This window comes from Monodelphis domestica, chromosome 1, assembly GCF_027887165.1.
Source record: "Monodelphis domestica isolate mMonDom1 chromosome 1, mMonDom1.pri, whole genome shotgun sequence".
Lineage (NCBI taxonomy): Eukaryota > Metazoa > Chordata > Mammalia > Didelphimorphia > Didelphidae > Monodelphis > Monodelphis domestica.
Window position 1 is genome coordinate 715,780,268 of NC_077227.1, and position 24,047 is coordinate 715,804,314.

Sequence of the window (24,047 nt, forward strand, 5' to 3'; positions counted from 1 at the left end):
GAAGGAATTACCCAACGGCTCCAATATCTTTGCCAAGAAATGGGGCCACAAAGAACGAGATGCGTCGAAGCGCTGAACATGGGGGGGGGGGGGCTGGGGAAAGCTATCCGGATGGGATCCTCAGTCCGTTGTGTTTCCCTTATTTTGCAGAGGCAGAAACTGAGATGGAGAGAGAAGGAGGCCATTCAGGCAAGTAACAGGCCCAGGGTTTGAATGGAGCTCGATTCGCCCCAACCCTGGGCTGTTCCTTGAAGCCCGACCAGGGTGGGCCTGTGGCCCAGTGGGGGGGCGGCGGGGGGAGATGGGGTCTGGCCACCTTCTCTCTTCTCCCCCGATGCTGCTGGGACGCCAGTCCAGGGGAGAAGCCTCCCTGGCCACCCCCAATCCGAGAAGTGGCCAAACAGTCCCGGAGCAGCAGGGGCTGAGATGGGGGTGGTACAGGCAGGCCTGCCCCCTTCATCTTGCCGCTCCCTGCGTGCCAGGCTCCCAGGGGCCCCGGTTCTGGGGGGGGGGGGGCTGGCCTGACCCACAACCTTGCTAACACTGGGCTTCCTCGGAGTCCCGCCCCAGCTGAGGGTATGCAGTCAGGACACAGGAGGGCTGGCGGGGTGCTGTGGGGCCCTGGGGGCCTTCTGGGACTTCCCTCCCCCAGCAGAACCTCCTCAGGACCCAGAAAAGAGAGGCCACGGCCCCTCCTGCCCTCTCTCCAGAGGGCTCTGGAGCCCCCCAACTTCCTGGCCCTCAGTTCCCTCCCCTGGGTCACTTCTGGCGGCTCTGCCTTCCCAAAGGTCCCCCCTTCCTCTTGGCTTCCTGGGGGCCCGGGAGGGGTGCGGCGGCTCCGTGACCTTGAGCTTGCCCTGGCCCCGGCTCTCCAGTGGGGGACCCCCGTGGCTCCAGCGTGCGGGCAGAGGCGGCTTCGGAGGAAGGGGAGAGAGGCAGGATGACAGTTCAAGAACATGGAATGGGGCCAGTCAGATGGGGGGGGGGGGGGGGGGGGGGGGGGGGGGGGGGGGCTAGGAGGCAAGTGCGGGCTCCTGAAGCCTTTTTTCTCAGGCCAGCAGACGGGGCAGGCGGGGGGCTTTGCTGTCCCAGCTGAGTCCACCAGCTCCTCCCCTGCTCCCAAGTTCCGGGACGGGCCTGGGAAACTGTGGGCTCGACCGCCCCTCCCCCACCTCCCCTCCGGCCCTGGGGGGAGGGGGAAGCCCGGAGTAACAACAACCAATCCCGGCCCTTCGGTCCGCGGGATCCATGTGCTCGGACTTTGGTCCTGCGGCCCCGGCCCCGGGGCTTGGCCAGGAGCAGGCCGGGGGGGAAGGAGTTAAGTCCCCTCTCCCGGCTTTATTATTTTTCCCCCCTGGCCTTGGCAATGACAGCATTGTCTGGGCTCCGGGGCTGCAGCAAGGAGCCAGGGGGAGGAGGGGGGAAAGGGGGAAGGAGAGAGGGAGGGAGGGAGGGAGGGTTAGGGGGATGGGGGAAGAGGATGAGGGGAAGGAAGGAGGCGCCCAGTCTGAACCAGCGGAGCCCAGGGATTTAAAGGGCTCCCCTCCTCCGGGCGGGGGTCGCCTCCACCCTCACCCCCACCCCTCCGGAAAACCGAGGTTTCGGTCTCCCTCCGTCCCCCCCTTCCCCCCGGCCCAGCCCCACCTCAGCCTTTTTCGGCAGGCAGGCGGGGAGGGCTGCCAGCCGGCCCACCGAGAAGGGCTCTGTCCAGCAGCCACAGGCCGGCGCACCCGGGCGGCCGTCCCTCCGCCCCAGCATCCTCCCTCTGCCTTCCCGAGCCAGACAACAGGGACAGCAGCCCCAGCCCGGCCTAGGGCCACGGCCACTGCCACTGCCACTGCCACGGCGCGCTCATCCGCGAGAGCGCGCGCGCGCACACAGCCCCCCAGACAGCCCCCCAATATACACACATACATACATACACACACACACACACACACACACGCCCGCGCGCGCGCCGAGTCCCTCCCCAGAGCCCACAGACACAGTGGCCGAGCACACCTGGGTCCAGTCAGACAGACAGACAGACGGCCAGAGGGGCGGGGGCTCCCGGTCCGGGTAGGGGGGCGGCGGCGAGGGGGCGGGGCCCCCCTTCTCCCGCCGTTACCTTCATGTCATTGACGATGGCCTGGAAGAGGCCCCCCAGGGCCCCGCACTCCTTCTCCACGGTCTCCATGCCGGCCGGGGCGCAGGCTCCGGGACTGGCCGGGCGGGCCGGGGGCGCGGCTCCTCGGGCTCTGCGAATCGGCGAGTGAGGAGGAACAAAAAGCCGTGCCAGCCCTCGGGGTTGCTCCGGCGAGCCTGGGCGCGGCGGGCCCCGCGGGCGGCCGGCCGGGCGCCCCCCGCCTCTGGCCGCGCTGGGCTTCAGCGGCCGGCCGCCCCACGGGCCGGGGATGCGCTCAGCCGCCGGCCCTCCACATCCATCTCCCGCCGCCGGCGGACTCCTCTCCGCTCGGCTGGTGGCCCCGGCCCCCCGCACTCCGGGAAGGAGGGCCCGCAGCGGCCCGCGTCCGATCCCCCGCGGCCGTGGGCGCAGGGAGCTGGCGGGGGCGCAGGGCAGCGCAGCGCAGCGCAGCGATCCCGGGGACTGGCGGGGAACGAGCGGGGCGGTAATCCGAGCCCAGGAGGCTCCGGCGTCACATGGGCGCGGGGAGAGGGGGAGGGACCCGGCGGGCGGGGGGAGGGAGCGAGAGAGCGGAGGGGAGGGGGCGGCTGTGGGAAAGGCCGAGCTCAGCGCAGGCCCATTCACGACCAGGAATGAGGACTTTGAAATCCGAGCCCCAGGGCTGCCCTACTGGTTTGGTGAGCTCGGTCCCGCAGCGCCAGGGGTGCGGGGTGGCACAAAGGGGCCCACAGGGAGAAGACCGGGGCTGCTGCTCCATCCCCCTGAGACCCCCAGCGGCACCTCGCTGGTTTCCGCGGAGGCTCGGCCCTCCAGGCACCCGATGGAGGGGGACACAGCGCGTCCAAGGGCCCCGTGGGCTTCTATCGAGGAGCCGGGGAGAGGGGGCACAGCCCCCGGCATGGAGGGCCAGGTGCGGGGGCGCCAAGGGGAGCAAGGGCATCTTCCTTTCCCTTCACGCAGACCCGCGTTCAAAGCACAAAAAGACCCGGGACGAGCCAGGAGCTTTTTAGCGGGGCCCCTCGAGGGCGACCCCCCCAGCTGGCGGCCGAGGTGTGCAGGCACCAGTCCCCCGCTGCCGGCCCATCAGAGGGGCTGGGGGCATCTCCAGGCACGGTGCTAGGGCTGGGGATGGCGTCGGAGCATGGCCGGGGGATGTCTTAGACAAACGAGCCTCCCGCTCCTCTGGGGACCCAGGGGGACAAGCCCCTTAGCCGCACGGGAGAACCTCGGAGGGCGATCTGGGGGGTCCTTTGCCCCCAACCCCCACCGGAGGCCACCCAAGCTGAAGCCCCCGCGCTACACTCCCGTTTGGCTCTGGCAATGCTTCACCTGCTGGCCTCTACCCACCCTGCCCACCATACTCATCAGTGGCTTCCCTTCCCGGAGAAACTGGCTCCCAGGACCTTGGGATGGGCTCGCCCCAGACGGACCCCCGAGGGCCCCCCAGCTCGTGCTTGGCTGCCAGTCCATCTTGCCCAGGCTGCCGGGACTCCTGGTTCCGTTTGGGGCATTCCTGGGGGTGTTTCCCTCTAGGGCACGCAGGGGCCTGGCCCGAGGGAATTTCACGTGGGTCCCCATCCCCATTTTTAGCATAGCAAGACAGCAGAGAGCCTAGCATGGAGGCAAGCAGCAGTCCTGGCCCAGGAATACCCTAGTGGTGTGACCCTGGACAAGTCACCTCCCCCTGGAGGCCTCCACTTTTGTGCCACCTTGGTGAAGCCTCGGGTCTAACCTCAGCAGAGCAGCCCAAGGGGCACCTCCTGGGCCCGGGGAGCCTGACTGAGCCAGTGAGCCGCAGCACAGAAGGGGAGGCAGGAGAGAATTTACCATCATTCCTTTATTTGATGCGGGAGATCTCCATCATTCCATACAAACCTAGGATCCAGGTGGAGGCTGGAGGAAGAGCCAGAAGCCCGAGGCAGCGAGTTCTGCTCTCAATCCAAATGGAAGGGGCTCACTAGAAAGAGGGGGGCAGAGGGGCTTCCTGGGGTCAGGGGGGCAGCGGCTGGGCGGGCAACACGGGGGAGCAGCCTTTCTTCCTCTGCCCTTGAATGACGGGCTTCCTATTTGGCTGTAGGGGCAGTGCAAGCACCTCCCAGCTGGGGTTCCAGAGAGGACCCCGTGAAGGCCACAAATGGTCCACAGGACCACCCTTTGGCTTTCTGCCCCTACCAGGCCCCTGAGCAGCCTCTGACCCCCAAGCTGGGCATGCTGGGGGCTCAGAGGATGATCCTGCGGTCCAGGTGGTCCCCTCGCCCGCTCCGCTGGTGTCTCATCTCCAGGTGCTTGTTCTGGACCCTCTCAAAGTGCTGCAGCAGTTCCACATAATCAATGCTGGGGGAATCCCCCTTCCTGGAGCTCGGGGCTGTCTTCACACTATCCCTGAGAAGAGGGAAACAGAGAACACCATGAAGAACAGCCGGCCTCTTCCCCAACGTCCAATACTGACGGTCTGAGAACAAGGTGCCCCGCAGGGGCCTGGGGAGCGCCGGGCTGGGTGGCTATCCCGAGGGGTGGGGGGTGGGGGAGGAGGAGGAGTGATCCAAGAACAAGACAGAATCAGAACCGAGATCTGGGCGCCTCCCCCTCTGGGCCAGCTCTTTGCTGCCCCGTGGGAGGTTTTCTTGGCAAAGATCCTGGAGGGGTCGTTCATTTCCTTCTCTGGTTCATTTTACAGATGGGGAGACTGAGGCAAACAGGGTGACATGATTTACACCTAGAAGTATCTGAGGCCAGGTTTGAACTCTGGAAGAGGAGGATGACTCCGGAGCCGGTACTGTGCCCGCTGTGCCACCTGGCTGCCATTTATTAGGTGGAGTGACTTGGGTCTTCCTGACTATCCCCCGAGCTCCTGGTAGGGGCAGGGACAGAGGCTGTGGCAGCGTCACCCCGCCAAAGCCGAGGGACCCAGAGATGCCCCCTCGGCTCAGAGGAGCCGCGCTGGGCCTGCGACTGTCCGTCTGGGCTGCCGGCGCCCTTCTGCAGGGCCCCTGGCGTGACTGGACACAGCCCAGAGCCCGCAGCCCCGGGAAGCATTTCCTGTTTAGGAGTTCCCTTGGGGGAGGGGGCTGGACCGACATCTAAGCAGCAGGGAGCAGAGGGGGACCGCCAGAGGCCCTGGGCAAAGGCTGGAGCCGGTAGGTGTGGGGCAGCTGAGGACAGGCACGATGAGGCACAACCTCAGCCGACCCCTACCCGGGCAGCGAACTCTTGTGGCTGCTTCGTCTGACCTCAGTCCCCGTCCTCCATCCTGGCCCCCAGCCCCATCCTCCATCCTGGCCCCCAGCCCCATCCTCCATCCTGGCCCCCAGCCAGCCTACAGGAGGGCGTGTGGCCTGGAGCTCTAAAGCCCATCCCAGGGCTGGAGGGGCTCCTGCCCGCCTTCTATTCCTCTCACTGGGATCCTAACAAAATAGTTCACATTTTTTATTTCAGCACGAAGTAAAACCGCAGCTCTGCCCCACCCCAGCCTCCTTGGAGGCTGCTGCCTCAGAGGCCGGAGTAGCCGAGGTGGGGTCTCGTGGGGGGGCTGTGATCCGGCCGCCGCCAGGCAGGGGTAGGGGCTCTGCTGGAGGAGACACGGGAGGTGGCGGCCTGGGCTGGGGGTCCCTCCTGGAGCTGGCTGGGCTGGTGACAAGAGATGGGGCCATGCGGCCGCCTCCAGAGCGGGGCCCTTTGGGAGAGTCGGGCATTTCCCAAGATGCCTGGCGCTCCAGACATGCCCACATTCGTGCCCTAAACCTCGGCAGCCCTCACGAGCATCCCTCGTTCCTGAGGGAGGGTCTGGGGAGCCCCGAATGCCCAGGCTGCTTCTGGGGAGGGAGCAGTGACCCACGGCGCTCCCAGGTCTGGGGAGCCCTGAGCGGGGTGTCTCACTGGATCCTCAGGAGCCCTCTGGCTGGTAGGAGCCGTTGTTAGCTCCGCTTTACAGAGGAAACTAAGGCCAAGGCCAAGTGGCTTGTCCGGGATGGCTGCTGGGAAGCCTCGGGCTGCCCCATGGACCTTGGACATGGAGAGCTTGCCCACGCACGCACACGAGCGCCCCGGCAACCCAAGGACTTCGCGTCCAGAAGGCCACAAGATTAGGGGTTCCCAGGGAGACGGGAGCACATGGTTAGCTCACGCCAGGCCTGGGGGTGGGGAGGACATGGCCAGCGGCCAGCTGGGTACACTTTCCTCTGCCCCCAGCGGGGCCTTAAGCCGAGAGCCGTGCCAGGAGTGGGGGCTGGAAGGCAGGGAGGGGTTACTATTCCTCCAAGGAAGACCCTGGTGGGGAGGGTGACTCGGTTGTTTTTCAAGCACGTAGGCCAGAAGGTGTCCCATCCTCTAGACCCAGCCGGACTGTTCCTTGGGAAGCCTCGGCCCAGGCTCACTGGGCAGAGGACCTCCTAGGCCGCCTTGGTTCTGGGCGGGGGGCGAGAAGCCGACAGCCTCCCAGGACGTTCCTGAAGGACGAAGCAGCCACCCCCAGAAAACGGCCCTCGGGACCCGCGAGCCTCTGAAAAGCCAACTGGGCTGTTCGCTCCCACACGGGAAGGCCCCATTCCCTGGGCAACCCACCCCTGCCGCCCAGCTGCCATTCGACGCCCGGCCCAGCTGTTCCCAAGACCCCCGGGTCCCCACCCGCTTCCCCTTCTATTTCTGGGCACTTTGTGCCCAAGGCCAAGGTGAAAAGCAGATGTTGGCTCACGTGAGAAAAGAAGGGGGGCCAGAAGGATCCGGAGGGGCTCCTGAGCCCGGCCGGCCGTGCTTCAGGGAAAGCGGGCTCGGACATCCGCACGCGTTCTCGTAGTTTTAGTCAACCCCAAGCTTTCCAGACCGCGACGGCTGCTCTGCCTCTGGCCATGGGGTAGGGGGGGTTCTGAGGGAAACCGCCATCTTCCTCTCAGCCCCACAGAGCAGTTCGCTCGGAAGCCGGGGGCCTCAAAGGGTGTCGAGTTTATTGGTGGGGCGCACTTCGGGCACCTGCGTCCCTCCCGCCGGGCACACGGGTCTCCTGGGCCAGCACTCACACTAGACCCTCCATCTCCCGACGCCAGGAGTTTCCTGTGGCTCCCCCAAGGCTGGCTCTCCCCAGCTCTCTCCGTCCCTCTGAAATCCCAGCTAAAAGTCCACGTCCAGGAAGCCTTTCCAGCCCCCTGGACGCCAGGGCGTCCCTCTGTGAATGGCTCCTGACTGTTCCCCTCCAGCCGGGCTGTGCACGGGTGTTTGTTGTCTCCCCGAGACGGAGCACACACTAGATGACTAATAAATGCCTTCTGCCTCGACTGTCTGGTCCTCAGCTCCGCAGCAGGCAAGAGCCACAGCCCAGGGGATCTCTCCGTCTCCACTTGGCCGAGGGCTGGCCTTCACAGAAAGAATTCAACCAAAGGGGGAGAGGAACGGGAGGGACGGCGGACGGCCAAGGGCCGCCTGCCTCAGATCCAGGGCCTACGGCTTTCCCAAGTGGCCCCTAGGAAAGGGGGGTGCTTTACCCATGGGAGGTCAGCCAGAACTAGAGTCTGGGCAGGGGATGGGCCCTCACTCTCACCTTAGGCTGGAAGGCCCAGCTTGGGAGAGCACCCAGAAGAGGAAACCCTGCCCAGGACAGCCGGGGGGGCCGCCTATGAAGCAGCCAACAGGGGTGTGGGACAATGACAAGGCCCCGCGGTGGCCATCTCCCAGGGAGGGTGGGCTGGCGACTGTTATGAAACGTGATGCTGAATGTGATGGAATGTAGGGCACGGCTAATCGGGCCCCAGGCTGACGGCTGACAGGCCAGCAAGGGGGCAGGGGTGGAGGGAGGGAGGCACGGCCAGACACCCCGCACTGGGTGCTCCATCAAGGGCTCGTGCTCTCTCTCCCTCTCCCACTCTGTCTCTCTCTCCCCTTTCTCTGTCCGTCTGTTGTTCTCTCTCTCTCCCCTTTCTCTGTCTCTCCCCCTTTCTCTGTCCGTCTCTCTCTCCCTCTCTGTCTCTCCCCCTTTCTCTGTCGTTCTCTCTCTCTCCCCTTTCTCTGTCCGTCTCTCTCTCCCCTTTCTCTGTCTCCCTCTCCCACTCTGTCTCTCTCCCTTTCTCTGTCGTTCTCTCTCTCTCTCCCCTTTCTCTGTCCGTCTCTCTCCCTCTCTGTCTCTCCCCCTTTCTCTGTCCATCATTCTCTCTCTCTCCCTTTCTCTGTCTCTCCTTTCTCTGTCGTTCTCTCTCTCTCTCCCCTTTCTCTGTCCGTCTCTCTCTCCCACTCTGTCTCTCTCCCTTTCTCTGTCGTTCTCTCTCTCCCTCTCTGTCTCTCCCCCTTTCTCTGTCCATCTCTGTCCGTCTGTCTCTCCCCCTTTCTGTCTGTCATTCTCTCTCTCTCCCCTTTCTGTTTGCCTCTCTCTCCCTTTCTCTGACTCTCCCCCTTTCTCTGTCTGTCATTCTCTCTCCCCCCCTTTCTCTGTCCGTCTCTCTCTCTCTGTCTGTCTCTCCCCCCTCTCTCTTTCTCCCTCTGGCTCTTCCTACTCATGCAGTCTCACTTCTCTTTTTCCAGAGGCCAACCAGGCCCTCAGCTCCATTGGCAGGGCTGGAGGTGGGGCATGCTGGGCCCCCAGCCCAGGAAAGCCCAGTTGAACTCCACCTTCCAGCGTTCCCTGAGAAGAAGCTGCTTTTCTGGGGTGGGGGTGGGCTGGGGAGGTGCGTTGCCCGGTTGGCACCAACATGCAATGGATGGCTATACAGGCTGCCCGTAGTGGGAGAGAAGAGAACTGTGGAGTGGCTGCGCTGCCCTTGAACTCTATCTAGGAAAGGGGCTGGGACGGAGACCAGGGAAGGAAAACGCTCAAGGGAATGCCTTCGCCGGCCCGAGTCCGAGGGCCCTGAGCTCTCCCCTGGGTTTGGCAGAGAGTGCCCCGTCATCCGCAGTGCTAGGTGGGGAAGGCAAGAGGGGCGCAGGCCGGGGAGCTCTGGGCTAATGCTCTCTCCAGTAAGGGGGGAGAGGGGAGACGGACAGTCGCCCCAGGTCAGATAGTTGGCAAGGGGAGGTGGCCACCGCCACAGCCAGAGAGCAGGCTCCACAGAAGCCGATGCTAAAAGGCTGTGGTAGCTGCATCAAGGCTGGCTCAGACATCCTACAACCTGGGGAGCGGCCTGGGGGTGGGGAGAGAGGGATTCCAAACAAATGGGGGCATCTGATTCAAGCTGGGCTCCCTCCATTCAGTGTAAATCTTCTCCCTGACTCCGCTTGTTTCCATGGTGACCTGACAAGTGAAATTTTCCGTCTCTGATGCCAAATGCCTGTGGATGAGGCAGAGCCCTCCAAGGGTTACCAAATATAGACAAAACCCAACAGGCTCCCAGGGCCTGGCCAGGGATGGACTCATGGGTGGGAGCCTCCCTCTCCCCCACCTTCGGGGCCAAAATCCGATTCTCTGGAGGCCGCTGGAGACAGTAAGCCCTGTTGGGGGGCCTAGTGCTAGGCCAGGCCCTGCCTTTCCTGTCTGGGGTGCCCCCTACAAGAGTCACTCTTTCTGGGACATGGCTGCCCTCAGCCCACTGCATTCTGGGAGCTGTGCTCCCGCTCGGCCAGCTCCTGGCAAGGAGTCAGCCACCCCTGGGGGCCCCTCAGTAACTTCCAAGACACATCCTCTGGCCCCCACCATGCCAGTGCTTCCGGTTGCCCCAGAGGCAGGTGAAGGGCTCCAGCTTGGCTTCTGGTATTTGAGGGTCTCAAGGCTAGGAGGCCCAGTCTCGGGGACCAGAGGGCCTAGAGGGAGGGAGGCCTCGATCTTCCTGGCCCGCCATTCTTTTCTCACTGGCACTGCTGGTGCTGCCCCGTTTCTCTCCAAACCTCCCCTTTCCCTAACTCTGTGATAACCTTTGACTTTTTGGATTCCATCACAGTCAGGGCTCCTTCAAAAGCTGGCTCTGAGTTGTTTGAGAAAAGCATTTGCAGGAGGTGCTGATCTGCTAACCCCCACGGCTTCTGGCTATTTCCATTCCAGGAGGCCGAGCTTTCCCTGAGCACATAGTCAGCCCTGGGCCTGGTGGCCTGTCTCTGCCCTGAACCAACACCGCTGACACAGAGGGGGAAGCGGCTGGCCGATGGCTTTGCAGACGTCTGGGGGCTCCTGGGTGGACTGGTCAGCCCCCCAGAAGGCCCTGGGCAGATGGAGCTGGGGAGGGACTTACTCGGTCTGCATGAGCTCTGGGTTGGGCACACACTGCAGTCGATGGGACAGGAGCTGGAAGGCACTGCTCTGAGGGAGAAGCATGAGCAGACCGTACAGGGCTTTGATCAGGTAGGGGTTGTTCTTCACGTCCAGCAGCTGTAGGCGCAGATCTGAGGGAGAGGGAGAAAAGGAAGGTCTAAGCAAACCGGGTCCCTCCTCTCCGGCTCTGGTGGGGTGTCCCTCCTCCCCCGACCCCCTTCTCTATCCAGGCCTCCAGGTCAAAGCCCTTTGAGGGGGCAAGAGGAACGGGAGCGGTCTGTCCTCTGCCCTGCACTTCCTCTCGTCCTTCTTCCCACAGGAAGTGGGGAGAGCAGTCTCCTTGCCCATCATACAGACATCCTTCTTGCACCAGAGTTCCCTTGTGCCCCTGGGATGAGGGGAATCCAGCCGGCTCTTCTGTTGCAAGGCTTGCCACCTCATGTTCTTGAGCTCAGGCCTGACAGGGCAACAAAAGCGTAGCCTTGCTCTACCTAGAAGGCACAGGGTCACGGGGATATTCTTCTTCCTTTCCACCCGAAGGACCCACCCATCTTTCCTGCCCTAGGCCCTCGTCCTCAGGAAGTGCAGATGTCTGAGGTGGGAAAGAAAAGCAAGCAAGCCAGGGACTTGGCTATTTCCCTTGGACAAATTGGTGTTTTACAGAAAGAACTGGGAGCCTGATCTTGGCCAAAGCAAAGAAGGGGATCTAGCCCCTGGCTCCCCACCAAACCTCCGGTAGGGTCTGGATCTTGTGCTGATTCACTCCCTCTTTCCCAGGTGCCCAGCTACAACCCTCACAAGAGGGTTTGATGCTTGTACAGATTCCTGTGTCTGCTCTTGCACGTGCCAGCACGGCAGAGCTATAAATAGGGTGATCTGGGGAGAAATGCAGTGGATTAGGACAGCTTGAAGGGAGGACAGAATGGAAAAATGCTTTCATATTTGGCTGAACACACACACACACACACACACACTCTCTCTGCGTGCGCGTGAGAGCTTCTGGCTTCTAAGTGTAGAGGAAGTTAGCTGGCGGATGCTTCTGGACTTCAGACTGAAATCACACTCCAACATGCTGCCTCTCTTAGACTTCCCAGGTTGGGAAAACCCTCCTTTGCTAACGGAAGGTAAAGGAGAATGGAGATGAACCTGGAGCCTTCCCACTAGGTCTGTTTCTAAAAAAGAGTGGCATCAGCAGTGCCACGTCTAAGCTTGAGTTTTTGGGGTCATCTTTGGAAGAGAAGCGTAACCAATTTCCTCAGAGGACAGAGAGGGCCTTTCCTTCTTAGTGAACAAAGAGAGGGTCTAAGGCAAGGCAGATTTTCCTTCTTAGAAGCTGACACTTTGGTTCTACCCTAGATAAGCAAATCTGATTTGGCCTCTTGTTCCCTGAAGCAGCATTTCTTTTCTGGGGTCCCCCATCTGAGGATAGCCTACAATATTTCACTTGAAGTGGCACTCCCTCCAATGATTCCCATGACAACAACCAGGTTAGTGCAAATCCAAGAATCATTGCCTTTGCCCCTTGGGGAATGCCAGGCCAAGAGTCAACATGGCGTAGGAAGGGCAGCTAGATGCATGCTGGGGAACTGCCTTTTTAATGGTGGGTGAAGGCAGCGATGAACCTGTGGCTTACCACTGCTTGCTCAGATGCTGGCTGCCCCCTGCCCTGGCCTGGCCTTTCATGGTGGGGATAAGAGGTATCTGGGTCCATGCTCTGGAGCCTGGGGGTTAGTTCTCAGTTGCCACAATGAGGAGGCCTTCTCCCCACGAGGTGACCTTCACTTGTTGAAGGTGTCTCCACATGGCCAGGAGGACGAGGGTTCTTTTCTTTCCTTTTCTTTTCAACCCTTACTTTCCATCTTAGATTCAATACTGAGTACTGGCTCCAAGGCAGAGGAGGGCTAGACAATGGAGGTTAAGTGACTTGCCCACGGTCACATAAGCTAGGAAGGATTTGTGGCCAGATTTGAACCCAGGACCTGCTGGGTCTATGCATGGAGCCACCTAGCTGTCCCTAGGAGGAAAGGCTTTTTAAACCATCTCCTTGGCCCAGCTGCATTGGGGCTGTAAGTCTTAATGATGTTTCTAGAAATTTCTAATTCAGGATTTTTCCTTCCTCAGAGTGATGGGATGCTTGGACTCTTCGCTTCAGGGTAACCCCAGAGGAGATAATCTCTCACCTGCTGATTTTTCTTTATACATCTGTTCAACTAGTTCCTGTCTTTAGCAAGCATCTGGCATTTAAGACAACAAAAGGCAGCATCCTCTTTGTCCTATCAGCTAGTGAGCTCTGTGAAGCACGACTGACTTATGCCTCTTAGCATCTCTAGGGCTGTACCCAGTAGGTGTTCAATGGCTTGTTTTTTTAAGCCGATGACAAGGGCTCTACCCAAAGTTCTGGAGGACGGAGGGGCTGGGTGTGAGTTCGGATCTCTGCTGGCTTTTTGAGGCCTGGATCAAGTCTGAGCCTCAGAGGGCTGGGATCCCTGGTAAAAGAAGGCCAGAAGGGAAGAGGAGAGGAAGCCCCTTGGGAGAAGCGGTTGTTAACGCATCCTTCTGGGAAACAGGGTCTCTCTCTGTTTCCATGGCACTGATCACTGTGGTAGCCTACTGATGATGCAAGCCAGCCACACGAATGGGAGAGGAGTTGAAGCAACAATCTCCCCATCTCCACATTCAGCTTTATTCTCCAGGGGAGCAGGGAGACCAAGAAGAGCATCCATCTACAGCGGCTGGGGGCAGGCAAAGTGCCCAGGCCTGCCCTGCTCTCCTACTCCAGGGCACGTGTTTCTAGCCACACTGTAAACACCTGTGCTCTTAAAGCAGTGTCTAAGGCAAACTGCTCTCCCCACTGGCTGCCGTTAGGAACCATAATGACTTCTCTCTGGGCCCAGCAGACAGGACTGCCTCTTCCCCCTCCAGGTGATCTGGATACCAACAGGACAGGACAGGGCTCTTAGGGGAGCAGGTAAGACCCTGAGAGATGGAAAAGTACTTGAAGGCCGTGGTTGTAGCAGGAAACCCTGGCTATCGGGGGAAAGGGCTGGAAAATCCCCCAGAGCTGAGGGGGTGAGGCTAAGCCCACCCCAAGGGAGGGATGCAAGGAGACTCCTTCACTGTACCCATTTCACAGTTGGGGGTGATCCAAGTCATACCCTCAGGACTGACCATCACGTGCCCTGGCTGTATACGGAGGACGTAGGTTCTGAACGTGCCCCTTTCCAAAGGGCTTGGCTGGGGTCCCCTCTGGACGCCCTCGGTTGTCCCTTCAGTCTGCTCTCTCCTTCCACAAGAAGCCTTACGGACCCATTTGTCTCCTCGCTATTGCCTGGTCGGCACCAGCTCCAGGCTCCGACCCCCCTGAGCTGACAGCCCATCTCGGTGCTGGCATCGAGCTCTGCCCCCACACCATCAGAGGCTCTACAAAGGCCCTGGCTTGCCCCTGGCAGAAAGACACATCACTTCTGCTCTATTTACTTGTGGAGCTGTTCTTTGAGGAAGAAGAGGGGCCCGCCACCAAGACACCGGAGCACATACGAACGCGCGTCCCCAATGCGCTTACATGTGAAAATCGGACACTCGATCAGCTGCACGAGCTTGTCCACTTCAGTGAGAAAATCCACGGTGACCTCCAGATCTCCACTGGACAGTCAGTCAAGGAAAGAGAATTTTAATTTAAAGTACCTTACTGGGATGATGGAAACAACATGGAGTTCCACAGATGCCCGGCCTAGACGGAATCCTTTGGATTCAACCCCGGGTTCTGACACGCTCCCGCTCTGGGCTGGGGTCAGAGGGGAAGGGAGGCTGCCCAGGAAGAGCCTGGCCCACAAGGCAGTCCGCAGAACAGAACCAAAGGGTTCTAATGTCCTCCCTAGCTCAGCTCTCCCTCTGGGCCTGGTTCCCACGTGCAGAGCCAGGTTCTCCAAACACGGGAATGGAATTTCTTTTTCATTTGGTCTCTGCTGCTCTTAATGAAAAGCAGGCCAAGCTTTCCCACCTCTCACAAGTGAACTCTGCTTCCAGTTCCCCAGCTTTCTCCTTTCTAGCCGGCCTGGGTTCTGACACGGCCTTATGGGTGGCAGCCCAGTTTCCCACTGCCTCATCGAGGTAGATGATGTGGGAGAGGGGAAAGCGGTGGAAGGCGCTACACCGAGGGCAGAGGAATACCAGACTTGCACGGTGGTCAGAGGGCAAGGGGCCCTTGCCAAGGGTGTACCAACCCCTCTCTGTGGATGACGTGGCATGAGAGGGCCCGAGCTCTACCCAGGGAAGGATCTTCCCCAAGGTGACCCAGAGCCATGCCTTCTGGGGCACTCTTCCCTCCTCTGCCAGCTCCTCGCCCCCGTGGTGCCCAGCATCCAGGGCCCCCGCAGCTGTGGAAAAGGATACAACTTCTGGATGAGGTCATAGGCATGCTGGTAGTTTTGGGTAAGGAAGCAGAGGGACACTGTGGTGACCGGGTTGTGGCACCAGGACCGGTACAGGCAGCAAAACAAGCTTTGGCTCTCCTGGGGGAGAGAGAGAGATTGAGAAGGGAGCTGGGCAGTGCAGGGGAAGTGCCAGCAAGGCCCAGAGGCAATGCTGACGCCTCTCTCAGGCCCTGCCATCACTGCTCTGCCCCCAGCACCAAGAGGGAAATGACCTGTGGCTGAGGCCAGCTCCAAGGAAGACCCCTCATTTGCTTTGGCTTTCCGGCCTTCAGCAGAATATGCTAATTGGTTCCCCTGGACCCTGTGGCCTGGGAAGGAGCCCGAGGAGCTGGGACATTCTCTGCTGGAGGCCAGGCCTTCTCCCAGCAGTGTCCCACCTGGGCTCTCCTCTTAGCATCCACCCCAGGAGACCAGTTCCTCCTATTGCCTCTCAGGTCTTCCAACCCTATGCAGAGGGTCAGGCAAAGGCTGAGCCTGAGCTGGAGGGAACTTCTGCCCCAAGGGAAAATTCTTGATGAATTTGCAAGTGTCTGGAAATAACCACAGTGATGATGGCTAGGGCGAATCTCCAGCTCCTTCCAAGAAGTCCAGGGCAGTTTACAGATATGGGCTTGTTTGTCTGTAAGTCGATGTGAGTCAAATTCTGTGAACCTTGCTATAGAGGGGGTGAGGTCTCTGAGGTCACCCAGCATCTGCAGCCGAGAGGACCCGGTGGGCCTGGTGGATTCTATTCGAGCCGTGAGGCTTGTGCTTGCCCTCACCAGGTCTACCGGCTTCACCTGCTGCCCCTCAATCTCTTATGCCAAATGCCAGGACTCTGGGCATGTCCTGAGGACCCAACCTCTCTGGCTGTCCCTACTTGTTCCCAGATTCATGGCTCCCAGATTACATTCTCTCCTAACCCACAGCATTTAGCTTCTTCCTCTCTGTTAAACCTGGGACAAGGGACGCTGGGCTCTTTATGGGACTCTAAACTCTGCCAAAGAAAGCCTGTGGGAGAACACTGTGGTTACAGCTGGAGAGACTTGCAATCTCTTTCCTGCTTTCTCCAACCACCCTGAGTCAGAGTCATCAGATGGAATCCAACTTGTCCTTGGAGACAGAGGCAACATGATACCCCAAGCTCTAGGCTACAATTCCTGGGTACAGATGGATACAGCTGCTGAGGGAAAAGGGTGAGGGGCCCTGACCCCTGCTCCTCTGCCCTGGACAATGTACCTCTCACAAATGTAAAGTGTTTTAAAGGTCTGGCATTGAGAGAGAACTTCCTAGGGGCTGGTCCCTGGACAGGGAGCCCCTTAAAAACATGGCGGCTGGATTCCAAGTTGGACTTGTCAGCCCCTAGAATTCTCCACTCAAGGAGGCAAAGTTCACTCCAGCTCACTCAACTATCAAGAAGGATCTCAGAGAAGACTGCAGTCATTTTGCAAGGCCATCTAGATTCTTTCTCAGCCTGGCCTATGGGGAAAACCATCAAGGGTGCATTTCTTTTTTAAACCGAGGGGTGCAGGGGCAGCTAAGTGGCTCAGTGGAAAAAGCACAAAGCTTGGAGTCAGGAGGTCTTGGATTCAAATCTGGCCTCAGACACTCCCTAGCTGTATGACTCTGGCAAGTCATTTAATCCCCATTTTCCTAGCCTTTATTGCTCTTCTGCTTTGGAACCAACATACAAGGTATTGATTCTGAGATGGAAGGTAAGAGTTAAAAACAACAACCACAAACCTCAAGGGGTTTGGTGGGGAAGGAGAGAAGGGCATGGGAGGTTGGAAGGGCTGTAATTCCATTCCCTTGGACATAAGGCAAGGATCCTAAAGTCTCCTATAAGCAGATGGACTGGTAAAAGACAAGGCTGGAAATCCAGAGGTGACCTGCTCCTAAGATGGGAGAATTTCATGACTTTCTTAGGGCAATTCAAATTGAATGCCAAGTTGGGAAGAAATTCTAAATGAAAATTCGTTTTACTCCCGTGGTCTTGAGGTTAGAAGTGGAAGGGAATGAGGAATATGAGCAGGGTCTGGGCTAGTAAATTTCTGCACTTATTTGAGGATTAGATCATACATAGCAAGGGGAAGAGGCTTGGTGGAGTGTCCTTGGGGATGAAGTACCAGAGTCTTCAGGTCTTTGAGCTGATTTCTTAGCTGGAAGAGCTCTGTGGAGGTCAGTAAGATAGTGTTGAGGGTGTGAACCATTGTTGAGGCAAATTTGAGATCTTCTTCTCGGAGAAGGATGTCGGCCATAGAGTGGAAGATGTTCTCAGCATTCAACAATAGACACAGCTGCCTGTACAAGACAGAATAAAACACTGAGGGTTAGGTGACTGGGGTTCTCTATCCCTACAGTGGGCAAGTCCCAAGGAACCCTGGGAATCCAACCATGTTAAGCCTGAGGGCTCTTCACTTCTTTCTTCTTCTTCATCTTGGCCACAGACTGATCAAGGTACTGGGGAGAACTCGTCCATCTGAGGGTCAGCAGAGGAGCCTTACTGGTGAGATAGGGCTGGCACTGTTTTTGTTTTTTTGCGTGACTTTGTGTGACTCTGAGCTGGACTCAAAGCCTTGTGCTGGCATGAGGGGGCTTGTTTAAACAAGCAGAGATCCAAAAAGAGGCTGGATTCCATTCCTTCCAACAAGCCTCACCTTTGCTACAGATCCAAAAGTGTAACACCCACATCCTGCCCTCATTAACTTTCAACAGCCCCAAAAGGCTAGAGGCCAAGGGCAAGTCTTGTTGGGGCTATGTTGGACTCATTAACTATCTTCTCTGTTAAAAACTCAGAAGCAAACAGTATCTGAGGCAGAATCTCCAAAGGGACCCTCAGGGTACCATCCATCATATTTACTTGCTTGGCTGCTGGAGAGTAGAGTCAGAGCTCAGATAACTAACTAGGATGGAAGGAAAGCTTCTTGTTGGGAAGTAGTAAGGAATAGGGTTTCAAAATGGTACAAAGGCAGGGGGCCAAAGAAAGGAGGTAACCCAGGACTGGTCGGGTAAATATTAGAGAAAAGAAACACTGGAAAAGGCAGGTGGAGAAGGTAGATGTCCAAAGGAGACTTCTCAGAAAATAAACTAGAGGAAAAAAAGAAAAGAAACTAGAGAACTGATCTCTGTGCCTTTTTGAAAAAGAGAAGACGAGAAAAAAGTAATGAAGATGAATGATTATGTGAACCAAAAAGAAATCTGGAAAGACTTTTCTGACAGCACTGAAAACAAACCAAGCAAAATGAAACCCAAAGAATGGGGGCATCTATTAGCACTGATCACACAAAGAAAAATGAGGGAGGACATCCAGAATCCTGGAGAGTATTCTGGGGAGAAACTGAAAAAGTGGGAGGGCAATTTTAAATGCAAGTAGTAGTTTTAAAGCACCTACCATTATCTGTAAGGTGCTAGTTGCTATTTATAATAAAGTAAAACATAAAACAAAGAAGCCAACAAGTAAATAAGAATTTACTAACCATTTCCTAGATGCCAGGAACTATGTTAAGGGATGATGATACGAAGCAAGGCAGAGTCCCTGCTCTCAAAGAGTTTACAAAAGGAAGTTTCCCAAAATACTATAGGAAAGTCAGATGGAGTAGGGACAACAAAGCTCAGGAAGAAGCTGCTAAGGGCTTTCTCTTCCCTCCCCAATCTGCTCTTAAACCACATGGAAGCCAAAAAGACCCCAAAATCCCCACATGGAAGCACCTTTCAATTGGGGTCCACCCCTCCATAACTTTTCCAAATTGAGGTTTAACATCCAAGTCCTCTCAAGAAGTCTTTCTCATCTAATTTGGAACCTAAAACCCAAAATTCAGCTCTGAGTGGAGGGGCCTGTCTGCAACGGGGCTGGAGGTGTTGAACCAAGACTGCCTTTGATTTGTGGTGGCCTTGCAACTGAATGATACAGGTTGGGGGCCACCACCCTCCCCCCATCTTCATTCTATCCTGCTACTGAGCAGCATCCAAGCTCTGCCAAAATCCCCATCTGAATATAAGCTGAGGCCTTGCTGCCAGCCTGGTTTTGATTAGCTGGAGGGTTGTTTTTTGTTTTTGGTGGCACTAGGAAAATCCTAGAGCATTTGGTAATGGAGAAATAGGGTAACATCCCCAGGACCCAAACCACCAAGTTGCAAACAGACAGGCTGCCTCGATCCCACTCCAACCCCCTGCTATGGATCCAGAAGAAGGGGGAAGAAACCAAACAGAAATAAAAAGGACACAAATCAAGGGTTTGCCATCTGAAGGGGTTCTGAGATTCTTCTCCCAGCAACATAATGGCTACCAACCCCTCCTCCCAATAATTCTCACCGCCCCTCTCCCCCCATCAGTACTCTCCTGCCATAAGTACTTCGTGATCAAAGGTACGGGTAGAAAGGCAAAAAGGTTCTAGTTATTAGAACTCCCAAATTACTTGTGGTCTCTACCGACTGAGAAGGCAGCCCATGGTCAGGGTTATAGCCATCCCAGCTACTGGCCTGCCTCTGGGCATCCAGGGCAGCAGAATGCTTGCTCCAAAGAAGCTCTAGGTCACTCTGGACTCCAAGGCTCCCTAAACTGGGGTGTGGACGGTGGGGTTTTGTGTCTTGGGAGCTTCAGAGATCAGGAGGGGTAAGTTATCTTCTGGGTGTGTGTCAGCCTTTAGTGAGAAAACCGAAGCTGCTGAGCTCCTCCTTCTTCCCCACTCTGGACTCCAGCCCCCATAGAATCTTTGACTTTTGCCAAGCCTAATCCATGCACTTGTTCTCTTGATTCTGCCCCTGCTGTTTTCTCTAGGAGCTTCTTCCCTGGACCAACTGCCTTATCATTGGCTCCTTCCCTACAAACAGGCCCTGGTGTCCTTCTTCCTTAAAAAACTTTGACCCCACCATCCAGCCAAGCTGTCATCTTACAGCTCATCTCTTTCACAGACCGACTCCTACAGAGAGCTGGTGAGCCTTGCTGCCTCCTTTTTCTTCTTGATTTCTTCCGTTCTGGCTTCTGACCCCACCGCTTAAAACGACTCTCTGGGAAGTTACCATAATTCTCTGAAGTGCTAAATTCAGTGAGCTCTTTTGAGTGCCTGACCACACAGTAGCCTTGATACTTTCAGCTAGACTTCTCTGTGCAAAGCCCCTCTCCCTGCCTTGATTTCTGGGCCAGTGCACTATCTTGGTTCTTCCTCTCACCTGTCTCATCACTTCTCAGTCTCCTTACTTAGCTCATCTTCCTCTTCTAGCCCAATAAGTGGGGTGTCCCCAAGGGGTTCTATCTTGGAATTTTTTTTTCTTTATCAGGTCTCCTGGTTTTGATGATCATCTCTATGCAAATGATTCCCAATTCTACATAGGGTGTCTCAAAAGTCTGAATGTAGTTTCAAACCACTAGAGCTCAAAACTGTACTAAGACTTTGGGGACATCCTGTATTTCCACCACCTAATCTCTCCTTAACTCCAGGCTCTGACTGCAAATCACTTGATGGCCACCTCCACCTGGATGTTCCATAAAGATCTTAAGCTGGAAGAGACTGAATGATAATTCTCCCCAAACCCATCTAGCTTCTGAAATCAAATTCTGCTGATGGCACAACTGCCCTTCTGATCACCCAGGTTCACAACTTGGGAGTCATTTCTGATTCTTCCTTCTCGCTCAATCCCCAGATCCTGTTACTAAGTCATATTTCTCCTCCTTCCATGGCATCTCTGGCATCCACCTCTTCTTACTCACAAAGCCTCTACCCTACTTCACTTCCTTGTCACCTCTTGCCCAGGCTTCTGGATGGGTTTCTCTGACTCTAGTCTGTCCCCTCTTGTATTCCTCTTCCACAAAGATGCCAGAAGGAGGTTCCAGAAACATACATTTGACTATGTAATAAGCCCCACTAAAACCAAAACCAGAACCTTCACTGGTTTCCTCTTACCCCAGGCTAAAATAAAAAATCCAGTCTAGCTTCTAACCCCCCCCCCCCAAGGTTACCACTATCCTCTCAGTCATTTGGTATTTTTCCCTTTATCCACTCTCCAACCTGACCACACTCCCTTGTTGGCTGTTCCATGTATGGACCAATCCACCTCCTGCCTCTGTGCCTTGGTATTATAAGCCACACATGGAGACTTCTCTCTCCCTCCTCTCTTTTTCTTTCCTTTCTCTCCCTCGCTCCCACTCTCCCTGCAGAGCTCAGGAATGGTCTCCTATAGAAGTCTCTCCTGGGCTCTCCAGTAATTCTTTTTTCCTCTGGAAACTCTTTTGTGTTACTTTGTATTTACTTATACACAAATACATTCTGTGCCCTCCCTCCCCAGCAGACTGTCAGCTCCTTGAGGGCAGACACCAGCTTGCTTTTATCTTTGCGGGCTTGGCTCCTAGTGGAGTTCTAGGCAGAGTAGCTGTTTTATGAGTATTTGTTGCAATGAACAGAAAAGCAGATGGAGCTTAGAGCCAAGAAACACCCAAGGCTGAGATGAGTAACTGGTCAAAGTGAAGCTGAGATAACAGGGGGGCCACAAAACAAGTTCTCTGGTCTCTCTTCAGGCTGAATATTCTCAGTTTCTTCCTGTGATTTCAGTTTGAGACACTCCCTCCCCCTTGGAGCCCCACACATCCAGCAGGCCAGTACAAAGAACGTGTCTTTTAGAAAGAAAGGCATTCTGATGTCTTCTTTTTAAGGCAAATGGGGTTAGAGGACTTGCCCAGGGTCACCTTAGGAAGCGTCTGAGGCCAGATTTGATCTTAGGACCTCCTGCCTCCAGGCTTGGTTCTCTATCCATGGAGCCACCTTGCTGCTCTACTGATTTCTTCCTGATCATTCTCAGGCCTTGTAAGCGCGACCTTCTGCAAAGCTTTGTCTGTGGAGTTATGGTTTCAAAGTGTATAGGAGGGCCAAGCTAAAGAAGAAAGGGGAGCGGATCCCGGGAAGGGGGAACAACTGGTCGAACACACATGCTCCCTGCAGCTGCCACCATGCCTGTGATGAGATCCAACAGCTGAAGCTGTCACCAAGGCATGCCATGCTACCATCACATACCAGTGACACGGGACACCTGGAGCAGCTGGACTGGCTATGTGAGAGCACAGAGGGCTGCCATTTGGTGCCTGGGAATGAGCGCCACGATAAGGAAAGAAACAAGCAGACTCGCGACGTATTTGGATTCCAGTCAACGTCTCTCAAGATATTATTGGGTGCAAGATGGAAAAATGAGGGTGGGTAACCCATCCAGGTGAGGTGATGGCTGGTTAAACAACTGCATTCAGAGAACGTTGATGGATGGCTCAATATTCATTGGGAGGAAAGTGTCCTCAGCTATGGTCTGTCCAACTGTCTAAAGTGATGTGAATGAAGACGTGGAAGGCACGCTGATCAGGCTTGCAGATGAGTAAGTGCAAGGAAGGCCAGCTCACACAAGGGGGACAGTTGTCACAGTTCTATATTATCTCCATGGCAGGCAACAATGAGCTAAGATGGGATTTAACAGGGGCTAAATACAGTGTCTTGAATTCTGCTTAGAACACTATCAGGTGGGGGGAAATTTGGCTTAATAGTTCAAATGAAAACAAACTGAATGTGAGCCAAAAGCATGACAAGGCCAACTACACGTGTGGTGTGCATTGATAACAGGATGCTGTCTGGGATCAAGGATGTAGCAAGGACCAAAGAACCTTTAGGTCACTGACTGGATCCCATCTGAAGTAGGGGGCTCAGTTCTCGTCATCCCTTGGAGGGGGGAGGGCGTGTCTCAAACTGAAATCACAGCAAGAAACTGGGAATATTCAGCCTGAAGAAGAGCCTTGGGATGGGCTGTGGGAGAACGGTCTTGAGACACATCTGAAGGGCCACCACCAAAGGAGACATAAAAAGAAGCAGACTTGATTCACTGTGAGAACAAACTCTAGCTCTCAGAGGAGCCCTCATGTGGAATGGATGGCCCTATGAGAGGTCGAGTGACAAAGTATTTAAGAAGTTTAATGACCATCTCTCAGAGATGCTAGAGGGGATTCTTACTTGGGTTAGAAGCTTGGACTAGGATAGCTAAAGTTCCTTCCAACTCAATTCACCAGTGATTAAGTAGGCTTCAGGACAAAGGATAGACTGTACCATAGAAGAAGTGCAGGAAAAAGGAAAGAGAAGTCAGCCAGAGTGATCAGGGAGAAGAGGAGGGGGCTGGTGGAATGATGTCCTCCAGGCTCAGGTGAGAGAGGACCTTGTTTTGCTGTAAGCCTGTTTCTGTACCAGCAAACCCAGAAACCATATCAGAAAGCAAGAATTAACCTCACAACGGCCCAATGCCCCAAAGTGGGTCCACCCAGTCCTTCTTGGGAAGAAAACCATCAGAAGACAAATGACCACATCTCTGAAGGGTCTCTGAGGAATTCAAATAATATATGAAGCACCCACTATGTGTCAGGCACCGTGCTAAATGCTAGGCATACAAAGAATAACCCCCAAATCCAAGGAGTCCTTGCTGTTCAGGAGCTCACAGTCTAACGGGGAAGACGGCATGCAAACAACTACAGGATACATGGGAGAAAGTCCGGGGGAGGGGGTGACCCTGGCATGAAAGGAATGAGAAAGGATTCTTGGGGAAGGGAGGCTTTGGCTGGGACTTTAAGGAAGCTGGGGAAGTCAAAGAGAAGGCAACAAGGAGACAGAGCAATGGGGGATGGCCCGGGAAAACAGATGCAGGTGGGAAACAAGAGTGCTAAGTGAGAGGGGCAAGCAAGGGAGCTGGCTTCACTGGATAGAAGAGTGCATATACAGAGAGTAAGGGATTCCAAACAGGGGCTAGAATTCCTATTCTAAGGTGTAATAGGGTTTGGTTTATAACACAAACTGGTTACTGATCCTAATTCTTTGTTTGTTTGAAACCCTTATCTTCCATCCTAGTAAAGACTGTAAGACAGAAGACTGGCAAGAGTGAGGCAACTGAGGTTAGGTGACTTGCCCAGGGTTATATGGGTAGGAAGTATCTGAGGCCACATTTGAACCCAGGACCTCTTCTCTCCAGGCCTGGCATTCTTCCCACTGTGTGATATCTTACTCTTACACCTCACCTGGACAAGCCACGTACAAGGCTGCACAACCCAAAGCATTATATCCATGCCTCTTTGGACAGAGCCAGCAAGGGTACAAAATGCCAATTCATCCTAAGGGGTTTTGAGCATGTGTTTACTTGATACCCTAACAAAGAATTACAATTCTTCGCACATCAAACTTCCCAGAAAGGATTCTCTTTGTGTGCTCCACTTATTAAAAAAACCACAACAGGGGAGGAGAAAGAAGAAAGAAACAGCCATTCACAGTTGGCAAGAGCTCTTCCTGTCCTTCACCTCCTCCCTCCACCAAGCTGGTTATTAGAATTCTCAGGATACTAAT

The 24,047-nt window shown here is 56.0% G+C and overlaps 2 protein-coding genes, 1 long non-coding RNA gene and 1 other non-coding gene across 11 annotated transcripts in view; 1 reads left to right on the forward strand and 3 right to left on the reverse strand.

Moving 5' to 3' along the window:
- Nucleotides 1-2,377, reverse strand: part of MTSS2 (MTSS I-BAR domain containing 2) — a 36,713-nt gene extending 34,336 nt beyond the window's left edge. For all 8 annotated transcript variants that reach the window (XM_056824661.1, XM_056824644.1, XM_056824655.1 and 5 more), the window contains exon 1: nt 2,108-2,377. In XM_056824661.1, the coding sequence (XP_056680639.1) occupies nt 2,108-2,176 (69 nt within the window). In that variant the 5' untranslated portion in view covers nt 2,177-2,377. The remainder of the gene's footprint in view (nt 1-2,107) is intronic.
- Nucleotides 2,378-3,944: 1,567 nt separating this feature from the next.
- The window catches only part of VAC14 (VAC14 component of PIKFYVE complex), a 124,684-nt gene continuing 104,581 nt past the window's right edge, over nt 3,945-24,047 (reverse strand). The window contains exons 15-19 of the mRNA XM_056824618.1: nt 16,825-16,999; nt 14,679-14,797; nt 13,849-13,928; nt 10,267-10,417; nt 3,945-4,507 (exon numbers count right to left, since the gene is read on the reverse strand). Coding sequence (XP_056680596.1) covers nt 4,345-4,507; nt 10,267-10,417; nt 13,849-13,928; nt 14,679-14,797; nt 16,825-16,999 — 688 coding nt within the window. The 3' untranslated portion in view covers nt 3,945-4,344. The remainder of the gene's footprint in view (nt 4,508-10,266; nt 10,418-13,848; nt 13,929-14,678; nt 14,798-16,824; nt 17,000-24,047) is intronic.
- LOC130458516 (uncharacterized) lies at nt 4,452-7,392 on the forward strand. The gene is made up of 2 exons (XR_008917902.1): nt 4,452-4,588; nt 4,803-7,392. It is a non-coding gene; the product is annotated as an uncharacterized LOC130458516 (long non-coding RNA).
- On the reverse strand, nt 9,126-9,180 carry MIR12315 (microRNA mir-12315). Its single transcript, NR_162847.1, has one exon. It is a non-coding gene; the product is annotated as a microRNA mir-12315 (primary transcript).